General features: G+C 46.3%; 1 protein-coding gene across 6 annotated transcripts in view; it reads left to right on the top strand.

Annotated features, from left to right (window-relative positions):
• The window catches only part of tasp1 (taspase, threonine aspartase, 1), a 33,083-nt gene extending 18,733 nt beyond the window's left edge, over positions 1 to 14,350 (top strand). For 5 of the 6 annotated variants that reach the window (XM_072709498.1, XM_072709499.1, XM_023796302.2 and 2 more), the window contains exons 11-14: positions 893 to 1,003; positions 3,330 to 3,437; positions 4,508 to 4,581; positions 12,923 to 14,350. In XM_072709498.1, the coding sequence (XP_072565599.1) occupies positions 893 to 1,003; positions 3,330 to 3,437; positions 4,508 to 4,581; positions 12,923 to 13,015 (386 nt within the window). In that variant the 3' untranslated portion in view covers positions 13,016 to 14,350. Of the gene's footprint in view, positions 1 to 892; positions 1,004 to 3,329; positions 3,438 to 4,507; positions 4,585 to 12,922 lie in introns of those variants that run through there. The other variant, XR_011989455.1, reaches the window with a different exon arrangement.
• The last annotated feature ends 219 nt before the right edge of the window (positions 14,351 to 14,569 follow it).

Below are 14,569 nucleotides of genomic sequence, written 5' to 3'. Positions count from 1 at the left end.
CATAACCCTAATCGCAAGTATGACAACCTTATCCCTACCCAGCCATAACCTTAACCATAAGTAACCAAACAAAATATAAGACTTCTGGCATTTTTCATTATTTTGACTGCAGTCAAAATTTTTATAAAATTGAGTTTTCCCTTGTAGGGTCCAGAAAATGGTAATGTAACATATCACACACACGTCTGTCTGTCTGTCAGTCAGCCTGCTGTACTTTTCCCATCCCACTCTCGATGGCAATAGTACTTGAGTGAAAGCCGTTGCTTTTCCCCAAACACCGCAGCACAGACTCTGATCCCTCAGAGTAGTTGGAGTGTTTGTTTTGTCTTACGTTCTGGGCTCACGGAGACTTCCTCTCACAGCATGGTCTGCGTTAGGAAAGCCTTCGACCATGCTCTCCTCCTTCTGGGGTGCTGATTATTGTCATATTTGGCTGCCCTGACTTGTGCAAACTATTTTTAGGTGTGTTGTCTTTTTTAGTCCATCTTATGTGTTTTTCTTTTCGTCCGTCTTTTCGGAGTTGCGTATGTGGTTGAGCAGGTTAGGGATCTCTTTGGAAGGTCATGGGTTCAAATCTCACAGCTGGCAGGGTAATCATATCACCACTGGGCCCCTGAGCAAGACCCCTTAAACTGATGCCCCTATTTACTCCAGGGATGCTGGCTGACACTGCTCTCTGATTGGTCAAGAGTGTCTGCTGAATAAATATATGTAAAATATTAACATTTGTGCTTGCCTGCTTCCTTGCATGCATGTGTTTGCGTGTGTTTGGTCTTATAAGATGTTGAGCATGTCTCTTTGAGGGATAATGACTGTGCTGCTGACTCCTGGAGACATACTGGCTGACTGCTGCTCTGGGGTGGGGGGGTCCGGCCTGTCTGTCGCCCTGCAGGCTGTGGGGAACATCTCATCCGCACCATGCTGGCCCGGGAGTGCTCGGCGTCTGTCCAGTCAGAGGACGCCCACCAGTCGCTACTGGACACTATGCAAAACAAGTTCATTAGTGAGTATCACACCCGCCAGTCCCTATGGGTTTGTTAGTGAGTATCACTCCTCCCAGTCCCTATAGGTTTGTTAGTGAGTATCACTCCTCCCAGTCCCTATAGGTTTGTTAGTGAGTATCACTCCTGCCAGTCCCTATAGGTTTATTAGTGAGAACCACACCCACCAGTCCCTATAGGTTTGTTAGTGAGTATCACTCCTGCCAGTCCCTATAGGTTTGTTAGTGAGTATCACTCCTGCCAGTGAGTCCCACACCCACCAGTCCCAGCGGAACACTATGCAAATCAAGTTTGAGTACCATGCATACTCTATCCTCTGCTTTCTTTGACGGTCACTGCAGTGTGGTTCAAGCATTGTGGGTCGGGGTGGGGGACGGTTAACCAGCTCGGTTGCTAGGAGTCACGAAATCGGCAAAGCTACTGGCCTCAAGTTGCGGAATGCCTCTTTACGCTCCAGTGGGGTCTGCGAATATGGCCCCGGTGTTTGTTTTTAACAGCCTCAGGCATTGCCAAACAGAGTAAATATTCTGTTGACAGTTTATTTAAATCGGACCCCTCAGAAGTGGTCAGCGTTTCGGATAGCCCACTCTGTTGGCATGGCGATCCCAGGCCAATGAAAGCAAGTGACCGTTTACGCTGAAAGGAAGACGGGAATAAATGACCCTGTGGGCTGTATGTGGGAAGAGTTTGGATCTCTTATTGTTTTGGGCCTTTTATTGCCCTTGGTTTGCTTTAACACAGACAGACATTGTGGCCGGGACACTGGACAAGCTTTTGATTTTCAATCCGCTGCTAAGTATCCAGTTTTTCGGTTTTGACCATGTGCATGCATGCACATCCTCGAAAAACATTTTATGACAGTGAAACAACAAGTGCAAAGTGCAGCTTTACCTGATCGCTTAGTCATGTTTGCTACACAATTGGAACGTATCCCAGAATTGGAATGTTTTTGTGGAATTCGACTGGCTGCGTTTATTGGGGAATATTTCGCACGACCAAGATGGAGAATCATTTGCAGTCGTGTGGATTCTGAGGAAAGGGAAAGTCTGTGGTGGCTTTGGCGGAACGAGCACTTAAGTCTCGACACGCTAGGCGGTTGGCGTGCAGATTGGGGCGGGGGATGACAGGAAATAACAAACTTGTTCTTTCAGTATTTGTTTCATCTCTCGCCTAAATCGGCAGCTATATGCCGGAGCTGCATTAAAGATTTTTATCTCAATAATTATTCACCAACAAACCACATGCTTTCATCACTGCTGCCTTCAGCTGACCTCCGGCTTCATGACTTCCTCTCGTGACCAAACCTTTTCTGTCTCTTCTATGGAAAAGATCCCAGTCTGTTCATTCTTCCCCCCTCTTACCAAGCTGTCAAAAATATATGTGTGTCATTTTGAAGGTTTCCTACAAATATTTACTTCATCAAGGAAACCTACGTCTGCCGTAATTGATAATTACTAAAAATGTCAAAATCCGATTGTTGAACTCGGACCGGTGCGAATGACATGGAATTTGTTCCTCATTTCCTTGCTGAAATAAAGGCTATAGAGGCAATAATTGTTAGCAGTTGTTTAGCTTGGAAGGAAACATAAGGATAGTGTATAGGTTACACAGCACATTAAGTTCTTCATAAAAGTAGAAATTTGGCTGGAGTGATTCAATGTTTTGGCACTGTGGACTATGACATAGGGGAGAGTTTGACATTGGGGGGAGGGACACACACAACATAATTTTATATATGACAATCTTTGTATTGGTGGGATAAGTTATACATTGAGGGTACACACCACCATCCCCAGTTCCTCTGGCTGTGGACATGGTGGTGGCCATCACAGGTTGTGGCCCTGTATGTGGGTAAGGAGACCAGAAGGTTGTTGGTTCAAATATCAGATGAACTGAAACGCCCTAAACTTTAAAAAAGTTACACACCCAAAAAATTGCACTACACAAAACTTATCAGCCAGAGGGGTGAGAGTATTATCAGGTGTGAGCCAAATGAGTTACTTCACTAAAAGTGTAAAAATCTCAAGATAGTAGACTTCTGCATCACACTTCTGCAAAATACTGATAGTAATATTAATTACTCAAACAGTGCATGTATTTCCCTGGTTATGAAGAAGTGGGCAACATTTCTGAGTAATTGATATTGTGTAAAAATATTCCCATGAAGCTTTGATGATCATTGGTGGAAATTCGGTGTCTGGTTGGCTGATTTTTTTTAAGTTGATATTAATTTGCAAATTGTTTCTAAAGCAGATCATCTTCTACATTAATTGGCCACAAAACCAAGTGACAGTATCAAGCTCTTGGGTTCCTGCTGTGTTCTGCCAGGCTCACCGTTTCTGGCCAGTGAAGACTGTGTCCTGGGGGGCGTCATCGTCTTGAGATGCTGCAGATGTGCAGATGCCCCGCCCTCCACGGATCTCCGGGCTCTGCTAGGTAAGAGGGGCCCCTTCCTGACCCAAGAACCAGAGGCAGCACTTTGGCTCACCTGCTGTTCACCGGTCCTTGTTGAAGAGTAGCAGAACTCTTGGTGTTTGGGAACCTGCTGTAATGGTGACATCGCCCCCTAGAGGCGAGGAAAGAAGTCCGTATGTTTCCGATTGACTTGGGGGGCTAAGTTTTTAATTTGGCAAGCTAATGTGTCTCACCGGGGGGTTGTGCAGGCTCTGCTTACTGGCGATGTGGCTTCGATCTCGGTGTGGGGTGAAATCCATTATGTAATGTCCTGCGTTTGTGAGCACAGGCACCAAGTTTCATCACAGCACGCATCTGTGAGTAGGTCCAGGGCCCAGGGCTTTCACACCAGGCCTGTAAATGTCGATACTCCCATGGGGGTCGTCTGTACCAATTATTTTGTGAGTCTCCCAGCCTGAAGCATTGCCGACGTTTGGTGGTGAGTCACTAGGTCAGTGTTTTTTCACCTCGTTTTAATTTCTTGGCTGTTTCAGATTAGACTTTTGGTCGGTTATCTACGAAGCAGTACAAATGGTTGCCTTATTATTAAGATGGAGGCTGGTTGTGGATAGCTTTCAGAAGATCATGTGCAAGGTGTTGGTCATGGGAAGTATTCTTCTGACGGAGTATCTCAGCATGCTCACTGAAATATATCATGCACAGCTTTTTAATTAAATTTTTTGCCCCTCAAAACGAGAGTTGTAACACTCCTAACAAACACCCTCTGTCCCAATCACTTTTTTTTTTGTCACAATTGCCATTTTTTGGGAAGTATATGAGCAAGATGTGTATTTCCACAGGTGGAAATGTGGTCATGTATCTGTCACCTTGACTGATTTCTACAGCTTCGGAGTTTAGGTCCTGGAAGGTCTCCTTACCTAAAAGAAGAACTAGTTTTGAACAGTTGAAGAAACTATTTTGAACTTCAGGGTTGAACTCCTTTGTTTCTTTAGTAACCAATAGAAATGTTTTCCTGACACACCACCTCCACGTCCTTCCAGTACCCAGGATTACCAGTAATGTTCTGTCTGTGTTCCCTTCCGCTTTGGCAGTGGAGTTCCTGTGGAGCCACACAACAGAGAGCATGTGTGTGGGGTATATGTCAGCCCAGGACGGCAAGGCCAAGGTGAGTCCTTCGCGAGAACCTGGAATAGCACTGCTCTGTCTGTCCAGTGTGTAGAACAGATGGGTGCGTCATAAGAACATAAGAACTATACAAACGAAAGGAGGCCATTCGGCCCATCGAGCTCACTTGGGGAGAACTTGACTAATAGCTCAGAGTTGTTAAAATCTCATCTAGCTCTGATTTAAAGGAACCCAAGGATTCAGCTTGCAGTACGTTATCAGGAAGACTATTCCATACTCTGACTACAGTGCTTCCTTAAATCCAGTTTGAAATGTTCTCCTGTCTGTGTATTTAAGTATTTAAGGTCCTGTGGATGGGGTGTGCTGCTTCACCCCTGTTCATGGGGGGCGCTGCTTCACCCCTGTTCATGGGGGGTGCTGCTTCACCCCTGATCATGGGGGGTGCTGCTTCACCCCTGTGTGGAAAGAGACCAACCAGGAGAACAGAGCTTCCATCATAGGGGTGTGTGACTGTACTGCTAATCACTGTAGCTTTGAATATTTTCCCTACAAAGTTTTCATGTCATTAAAATGCCAAAGTGAAAAGGTACCTAATAAACAGGAAATAGTCATGCAACGTCTGGCACAATGTTTACATTCAAAATGGGAAGTTTATTCCTCCAAAGATAGCTAAAGGCAACGTCAATTACGCCATGCTTTTCCTAATTAAGGCTCATTTAGATATTCTTATATGAAGACATTTTGTGTGTGTTTTACTCAGGCCCTGTGGTTTGAGTCATAGACTAGCTGCAGGCCTTGTTGAAAGTTGTTTTACATCAAATTTTCCAGAATTTACAACAGTTTATTAGAAAAATATGACAGGAGAAACAAATTAGTTCTTTGGAAAAGTATGTGGTAGTGTGTAAAGAAGAAAAAAGGAAAAGTTGTAAAAATGTACTACGTGCAGCCCAACATAACTGGAAAAGTGAACAAAAAAAAATTGAACTAGTGCCAGTCCTGCGCTTGACGTTCTTTAATATTCCTTGTGAACATGTTTCGACACTCGTTCACACGCACGGATTGAAATTCAGGCATGAACAGTCTGTGTGCATGGGACACAGAATTCCCAGCGACCGGTAAAACAACATCTCCGTGAGAGGAAGCACAATTTTGCCACTTCCAATATTTTAGCTCCCTCATCTATTTGATATACCAGGAGGCCTCGGTGAGGCGTAAGTACATTTTTCCATTTCTTCTTCATCTATTATTATTATTAGGAGTCGTGCCCAACAGACAGTGGATGCCTCACTCCACTGTAAAACTAATAAATCCCATCATATTGAAGACCAAACACTACAGAAAGTTTTTACGGGCTTATTTTGGGGCTTAATGCATTGTAACATCCCCCAAGCAGCGAGAGGCAGGGTTAGTCCACAAGGCCCCTGAAGCGTTGAGGTTGTGTTGAGGCGAAGGACTCTGCGTAATAGAGCATCCATGAAGAGCCAAGCTATTACCGTAACACGCATGTATTTGCACACCATAATATGTATGTATTTTCAGCTATGATTAATCAAAAGATACATTTTTCTTAGATGAATTCATGTGGAAAAATAAGGGTCTTCAGCCATTTTCCAGACATGGCTGCCTTGGGCACTGGTTGCCGTTTATTCCAGCGTTAAGCATGGTGGCTTTTCTCCATAGAGGAGGTAGAGGTGCCGCTGCCTGACTGCTGCCCGCTCCTCTCTCCCTTGCGCCACCTGGTGTCGGCCCTAGGTAGACACCGCGGGTGTGACCACAGGGGAGAGGCGCGGCCGCCTGCCTTCCCAGCGTGGGCTGCCTCGGGACATCTGCCTCGCATTGTCTGCGCCTCCACCAGCCAGGTGGGCGCAGCTGCTGCTCCCGCGCAGCTTTGAAAGCTGCCTTTGACTGTCCTTCAAGGGGGCTTACCATCCCACCCCCGCCTGACCCGCCGCGAGCCCCACGGCCGCATATGCTTTCCAGAGCGGACCCCGATCAGGCAGTAACCGTCAGAGCTAGATGGGCCAGACTGAAGGAAAACCGCCGCAGTCCAAATGTCCTGCACGCTCTCGTCTGGAAAGGGATTGGCACGTTGCTCATGTATTCTCCGTGTTGTCTCTTTGATTTATGTGTTTTTGTTTTCTTTATACGACTGTGTTTTCCCGTATTATAATAGTCGTCTTTTTCCTTTCTTCTGCCTGCCTGCCATCGCCTGCCATGCTTCTCTTCCCCTGTATTTAGGGGGGTGTGAAGACCTAAGATTCATTGTCCTCCGTCTTGTGGGTTGCGTGACGGACTGCTGAGGCCTCGTCAAAAATACTCAAAGGCCACGTGCATCTTCTTTCCTTTCATCCGCTGGACTTGGTCCCCTCGTTCTGGGAGCTCGCGCCACGACCATCCGGGTCGTCCTAGAGGAGTGACTGTGTGTCTCTGAACTAGTGGCAAGGCACCTGGAGGTCAATGCGTAGCTTCCTCACCTGCGGGAGGCGCTCATCTCATTTCAGATAAAGACCCGAAACAGCGGCAGAATTGTGGGCCGTCCGCGGTGGGTGATTGTGGCCCTAAACACGCTAATGCTTGGTCACAGAAGCATGCGGCCCTCTCTCCCTGAACAGGGTCATTCCTGGGACATTCCTTTCATTCCCACCCTGGCTGAATCGCACGTGTTCGCCCGAAGATTTGCCCCCTCCCTTTTGACATGATAACAGGCGAGATTTTCTGTATGAGCAGCTGCTGGCAATCATTTCGGCCTCTAGGTGGCGAGAGCATTAAATATACCTAGCTAATTCAGCGGCCATTGTTGCCTTAGTGGAAAGTGAAAAGTGACGATCTGTGACCAAAATTACCAGCTTTATCTACCCCCAATGTTTTTATTGAGTGTGAGGTCGACGACTGAGGCTGAGTGGAAGTTAACCTCATAAATTTGTTGTATGGCTCTTTTTGCCAGAGCCGGAATTATGAGACCAATTAATTGCCTGCGCTGCTGAATGTAACCTCTCCTGGCAGCATTCATTAGTGGGTTCAGCCCACCCCGTCCACTTGTTCCACAAGGCTTTGGTTTTCAGTGCGTCATCCAGTGCCGGAGGGCCCGGTTGCTTGGCTCGAGTGAGTCAGAATTCCCGAGGCGGGTCTGGAGGTCACTCGGTGCTGCTAGCCTCTTTGGGCCTTGTCCTTGTGGAGATGCATGCATGCGTTCAGATAAAACCACCGTGCAACAAAGCGTAAGGCTACTGCATTCCTGTCCTCGAACCTCAGCTGGGCTGCATTTCTTAAAGGGACGGCGTGTTTAAGATCAAGTCGGCTGTCACTCAAATCTGGTGGATATGTATTCCTTTCACGGGGGGGTACTGCCCTGCTCTTTCTCAGCTTTGCCCTCTCCAACTTGCTTCTTGCCTTTCGGCCAGATGTGACGTTTAACCGCACGCTTCTCCATGGGCGATTAAGAGCATGAAACGGGATCAAACAGCACAGGGACTGAGAGAGAGGTGGGGGGGGGGGGCTCGGGGCGAGAGAAGTGCCGCTGTCAAAACGGGCCCAGTCAGCCCTTGTAAATCGCTGTCTTTCCAAAATGAAAGTGGAGACCTTCGGGTCCGAAGCACTCGCTCACCTGGACGCGTAATTGGGCACTTGCCCAGATGTGAGGTGTGGAGTTGTTTTACAGCTTTTTCGGGAGGATCAAACATGGCCGCCCTGCGGTTGCGTTTCGTTATGACATTAGGGCTTATAATGATATCTGCGGAGCCCCTTCGCCCCTAAAATTCCGACCTATAAATTAAATGTAGAGTATTGCGGCTGTCTGGCTGCTATCGCCGGCCCATTTGTAACCCAAGAGGCAGGGCTGATTGGTCCCGGTCACACACGCACAGCCCGCCTTCGTCTCCGAAGCGTTGGTGCATTCCGGAGGTATTAAGACGGCAGCCTCAGCCTGCAGCTTGCAAAGCTGCTGGTGTCACTGCTCTGGATGCCTTTTGCTGATTGAGCTGTAGAGGATTCAACCCAACCAGCCCCCCCCACCCCCCAAATGGTCAAGCGCGCATGTTCGCAAGCCAGAACAGTGACTTTGCTATTTACTTCTGAAATCTGCTCTGCGATCTGACATGACATGGGACGCATTTTCCTTTTTGGTTATTTTCTGTGGAATACTATTGTATTGTAATAGATGGATCTGGGGAACATTAACTCAGCAGAATCCAAGAGATGTCTGTGACCTGCCCGGGTCGGACGTCTGCCAGACTGTGCTCGCAGCAGGTCATGTGACCACACGTGTCCCCCTCTTTTGTGGGAGTTTTGGAGCCCAGGCAGGTCCGGGTCCAGGTGGCATTGCAGGGTGTCTCCATGGGCTGGGGCACGTGCCAGCGTCCGGCGAGGCCGCTTACCTCAGCCTGCTCCGTTTTTACGGCTCTCCCTCCCGTGCTCCTGCCCGCTTTGTTTTCTCCTTGGCTGTAATTCGGCCCTTAATTTCAGCCCCAAGGAGAGAAATTCTATATTTGAAAGGGGGGCAGCTGGTCGGCTGGAATCTTGGCCCAAAAGAGCAGCTGCCAAAGCTGCCCACCCCCCCCCCCCCCCTCCCAAGCGCTTACACCTAGACACTGTGATCATGGGCCAGACCATAAAACCCCGAGAGATCAGGTACATAGCAAAGATGAAAACCTGGATTAGGCTCTTCATCACCTCCTCATACGTTAAATGCACATGCGCACACCCCCCCCCCAACCCCCCCCCCCCCCCCCCCTCGCTGGCGGGCTGATTGCTTTCCCGAATGGCTGTGCTTGAGGGTGGAGCAGACAGCAACGCCCTGGGCAGGCCGCACTTTATGCACCTTGTCCTTTTGTGAATATGAGTGAAGTAGATTTACAGCATTTGTGTGGAGGCCAAAGGGCTTCTGCCTCCCAGTTTAACCCACTGCAGTCCAGTGTAGGGAGTAGGGATGGCGAAAACTAAAAAATTTCTTGACCGACCACCGAGCCTCAGTAGCCGGTTGAAACCGGTTAACCGATTAGTTTAAAATATGGTACGCTATTTGAAATAACAGCCATTTCGAGCCGCGCCTGCAATTTCGCAACTCTGTCGCATCTCTCTGCCGCTCTGCCTCCCGCACACACACACACACACTGCCACTCACGTCACTTTTTTAAAATCCCCTACAGCGCGAAACATGAGTCCCGCAAACGCGGCGCCGAAGAGCTTGTTGTATGTAATCGTAGGACAAATGGCTCCTTAGTTTCAAATGGTTTGGGTACAAGGTGATCGCTTTGAAAATAAAGGCGTTTGTCTAGGTTAGAAGCTCATTTGAAACATTGCCACGGCTCATTTAAGAAAATGACAGCTCCGAAGAGACGCCGCTTTAGTTGAGGTAGTGCTAACCATAATAAAGAAAGATGATGATCATCATCACCTTATCGGTTAACACTGAAATGTAGATGTAATGTATTTCCACATCTAAGCCCATCTTATGCGGAATGTTGCCTAATAGACTGCAACATGATAAAACCAATGGATAAAACAGGCACCTTCAGAATGCGTAAAAGACGCACCGGCCAAGGCAGGTCTAACTCACTGTGTGCCTTCTAATAACGGACAGGACAACTCTGTTGTATAATTAATATTATTTTTTTATTTTTCAAAAAGACAAGTGTCAACTTCTGTTAAGGGCAACATCTCCTAAACCATAACAGACAAAAACCTACAGCTATTCTTAAGAATAACATTAAATAAACGAAAAATTATTAGAATCTATGAATGAGAATACTGTAGCCAACAAACAGCTCACAGACAGGTGTTAAGGGTGCTAATTATTAAAACATAACACAACGATTTGGCCATTAGTTATTCTTGGAAAATAAATTAACGAAAAACAAGTTAAAGTTAAATTTCGCAAACCTTGTGAGCGCGCGAACCCAAACGCTGTGACCTCGCGCCAAATGTTTTTATTGGTTTATTAAGTACAAACAGGCGAGTTATGAAAAATTGAGTGTGAGGGATAATTTGTTCACTTAACACAAAAAGATGAGGAATGAGATGGCTAACTGTAGTAGCGTATAGTGAACTGTCTATAATAGCCTAATTTAGATATCACTTTTTTTTTTAACCGACTACCGACAACTTTGACCGGTTAACGTTGATACGGTCAACCACCGGTCAAACGGTCATCGGTTAACATCCCTAGTAGGGAGCCAGTATGGAGTGAGCTCACAGCCCATGTGGATTATTCACACGTACTCTGCTGGATTAATGGTTAAAGTTCTCTGAGGCTCTGCGGGCTTTTCCTTGTGGCTCAGCAGGGTGGGACACTGTGCCTCTGACCGGAAGGTCGTTACTTCCAATCCTAGGGTTGGCAGTGATACAACTGTTGAGCCCCTGATCAAGGCCCTTAACCCTCAGTTGCTCCAGGGATTGTCTGACCCTGCTTTCAATACTGTGTCGCCTTGGATAAAATTGTCTGCTTAATACAAACGTAGCAGTAATTTTCCTGAGGCTTTTCTGGCTTTACTGTATTAGGTCTGTTTCTGTATGTGTTTGAGATGTGGGAGGATGGGGTCTTAACTGCTGGGTGGGATGAATGTATTCTTGACCAGGAGAGGGCGTAATGGTTAGAACGTTGGGATTGGCCAGCGCTCGCAGTCACGTGATGCTCATGGTGGGCCGCAGGGCAGTTGGCCCAATAGGCGCTGGGCATCTGCCTGTCTGCAGGGTGACTAATAGTTTTTACGGCACATTATGTTTTCTTTCGCTCACTGTGTAGCAGAAGGGCAATGGCTACCAGCGAGTATATTGTAAAACCACAGCAGAAGCGGTAACACTGTCATGGGGCTATTTATATCTATCTCAGCGCTGTGGCACAAATGTAGTGGTTTTCTGCTCTTAAACACATATCTGCATAAGAATTTTTATAATAATTTTTTAATGGGCAAAGCAGTAAAGTTGGAGGGAAAATTCATTTGCATTAAATCGTAATGCAGACCGGCGCTCAGAAAAAAGTTGTGAGGGAGATGAGATGAACTGGCTGAGATGATAACCGACCTCCCTATTGGTATGCGGGGGCTGTGGAAGGGGCTGTGGATGCCATTCCTGTCAGTCATGTCCCTCATTCCTCTGTCCTGTACTCAAAGCGGGAGACTTGCTTGGCTATTACGCTCTGATTGAGCTGTTTTGCTTGACGTTGCCAAGGAGGAGTCATGTGACAGATCACATGACTGATCGCATGACTGATCACGACTGATCACATGACTGATCACGACTGATCACATGACAGAACTTTGCTATTGGAATTGTTTTGGATGGAGAAGCAGTTTTGCTGATAAAATAATGTATTAGATTAAGTTGCCTGAAGTGGAAAACATAAATAAATCAGGTAGCTACATTTAAGGTTCTTAAAGGCAGCGATTTAAGCTTTTAATAAGGTTTTTTGTTGGCTGCTTTATAAAATCGACTCCGCCCATGTCGGTTGGTTGACGAAATCGCAGCCCATGCGTAACTTGAGTCGTATTTTTGCGGATGAAGAAGTAAAGTTGGAAAGACTAAATGGACTGTCGCATCTTCTAAAAGCCCCGTGCCCGGCCTGCCGTGAGCTTGCCTTAAAAATAGAACGCACGTGTCCCGTGCCACCTGTTACTCATCAGTTGTGTACCGATTTGAACCCAGTTTGTTGTTGTTGGCAGCAGCCTCAGACTTGGACAAACGGCCTCGGGCCATTTTTCAGGCCTGGATCTGGAGTAACGGGGTGGACACTCACATGCCGGTGTCCGTCTGCATTTCGATTTCTCCTCCCGCTTGTTTTGACTGTCGTCTTTTGAAGAAGTAAATTAAATCATGGACATTCTTACACGCCCCCCCCCCCCCCATCCCTTTACATTCCCCGCCTCTTCTGCATGTGTTCCACTGAGGAAAGTTCACGAAGTTCGTTCTTGCAAGTTTGTCATGTGCCAGGTTCTTCATGCCGCTCTGCGGTTATGCGTGTGCATCATTTCACACCATTCAATTTGTCTTTTTTTTTTTTTTTTAATTTTTACAACACAGTCAAATGAAATGGTTTGAGGCACAGAGGTTTAGGTGTAACTGAGTTTTGTTGCTGGGGTTGGCGGGTTAGGCCTCTGTGCCTGTAACCATAAGGTCACTGGTCCGTCCTTGGTAAAATAGTCCCATGTCCACTGAGCCCTTAAACGAGGTCCTTAACTCCCCAAAATGCTCCAGGTGTGCTGGATTACTGACTGACCCCGTGGTCGAAGCCCAGGCTTTGCTCTCAGTATTTTGTGTGTGTGTCTCAAAGAGCAAGATGGGATGTAAGAAGAAGCATTCCAGTGTATCAGTACTTGTACAATACTTATATATATATATGTACTTATATATGCTAATAAATCTTTGAACGGGATTGTCTTCCCCTACAGACGCACATCTCGCGGTTGCCTCCCGGAGCCGTAGCCGGCCAGTCGCTGGCCATCGAGGGAGGAGTTTGTCGCCTGGGAAACCCGACGGACTGATGTCGCCCAGCTTGTCCTGCAGCGATACCTCTGCCGCCCCCCCAGGATGCTGGGGTGGGGGGGGGGGTGCAAATGCATGCTGTGGGCTATAGATCCTGCATCCCTGCTAGTAACAGCCCTAGCTTTGCGCTGCCTCTTCCCGTTGACCACGCCCCTACCCCCGCCCCCTAACCCATGCTTCTGATTGAGGTCTTTACTTTGCTTACCCATCATACACCTCTGCACATGCTTTCCTATATAAGCTAAACATGGTCTTCGAACAGGGTGGACATAGATTTATTTTTATTTTGTAATTCCATGTCATTTTATGTATCACATTTTTTGTATTTTGTTTGTTGCAAAGGTCTTTGTAAATATTGGACGTTGATCCACGAGTGGCCTTGACAGTAAGGTCTGTTGGTTTGCTTTTGAATGAGAGCTTTTTAAGGCCAGGGTCAATACGTATGATTATACTTTTTTACATATTCAAAATAAGATGCACGTTGTAATTTCAGAGTCCTTAGAAGGGAGTGGTTCTGTGTATGTATGTAGACGTGTGTGTGTGTGTGTGTGTGTGTGTGTGTGTGTGTGTGTGTGTGTGTGTGTGTATATATATAATGCACAAATGTAGGAAATACCATTTAAAAGATTATAGTAATTATCCCTGCCACCTTTTCGTAGTTAAGCTATCAATCAATGTGAAGTTTAAAATACTGTAAAGGGAGGTTTTACGCATCTTAGCTGCATACAGACATTGGCTTTTTACAGGCATTTCTTCTATTTTCAGGTTGTCTCGGTCGCTCGAGTGGCAATCTGCATTTGCGTGTGGGGGGAGGGGGTAGCTGGGAGTGGGGGCATTAAGCAAGCACTTTGGTTCACTGCTCAGGCAGTAGCTTGGTCATCTCAGCACTGTTCACGAAATGACTGTTACCAACTTGACAGAGGACACAAGTATATATTTGTATTGCTAAAATCATAGGCCTGTATTTTATAATGAGGAAGACTATACAAAATTTAAAAAAAACAAAAAACTAGATATTTATGAATATCAACCGGTGCTGTTATCCATGTATTTGCAATGTAAACGGGACGTGAGCCTACAGATGCCATAGCCAATACCTCTGGGATACCTGTCAAGTATATATATATATATATATATTTTAAGGAAAATGTTTAAAATGTTTCAGAATGTTTTATGCTGTGTCTCAGTGTGATAAATCGGCTTTTTTTCCCTTTTTCATTTTGCTGCTTAATGCACTATTACTTGAAATTGATGTTTGACAGCAACAGAAGGTTATTTCAGATGCAAGGTTTATACTAATCTCACTCTAGTGCTGAATAAAATTTACAAATGCCTTTCAGTCTGGTATAGATTTTTGCTGTTTTTCCCCCTTTTTTAAATTCTACTGTATTTCTTAGTTGTAATATTACACTTCTGCTATATGTAATCCCAGCACACTTGAACCAGACAATCGAGGAATCAAAAACCCTAAATACCCAGTACAGGTGTGTTAGGGGCAGCTGGGGAGCAGAAATGTGGACTGTGCAGCAGATTGGGAATCACTGCACTGCACT

Source organism: Paramormyrops kingsleyae, chromosome 3 (genome assembly GCF_048594095.1).
Source record: "Paramormyrops kingsleyae isolate MSU_618 chromosome 3, PKINGS_0.4, whole genome shotgun sequence".
In the NCBI taxonomy this organism is placed as follows: domain Eukaryota; kingdom Metazoa; phylum Chordata; class Actinopteri; order Osteoglossiformes; family Mormyridae; genus Paramormyrops; species Paramormyrops kingsleyae.
Note: the sequence above shows the minus strand (reverse complement) of the source record. Positions and strands in the feature narration are given on the sequence as shown.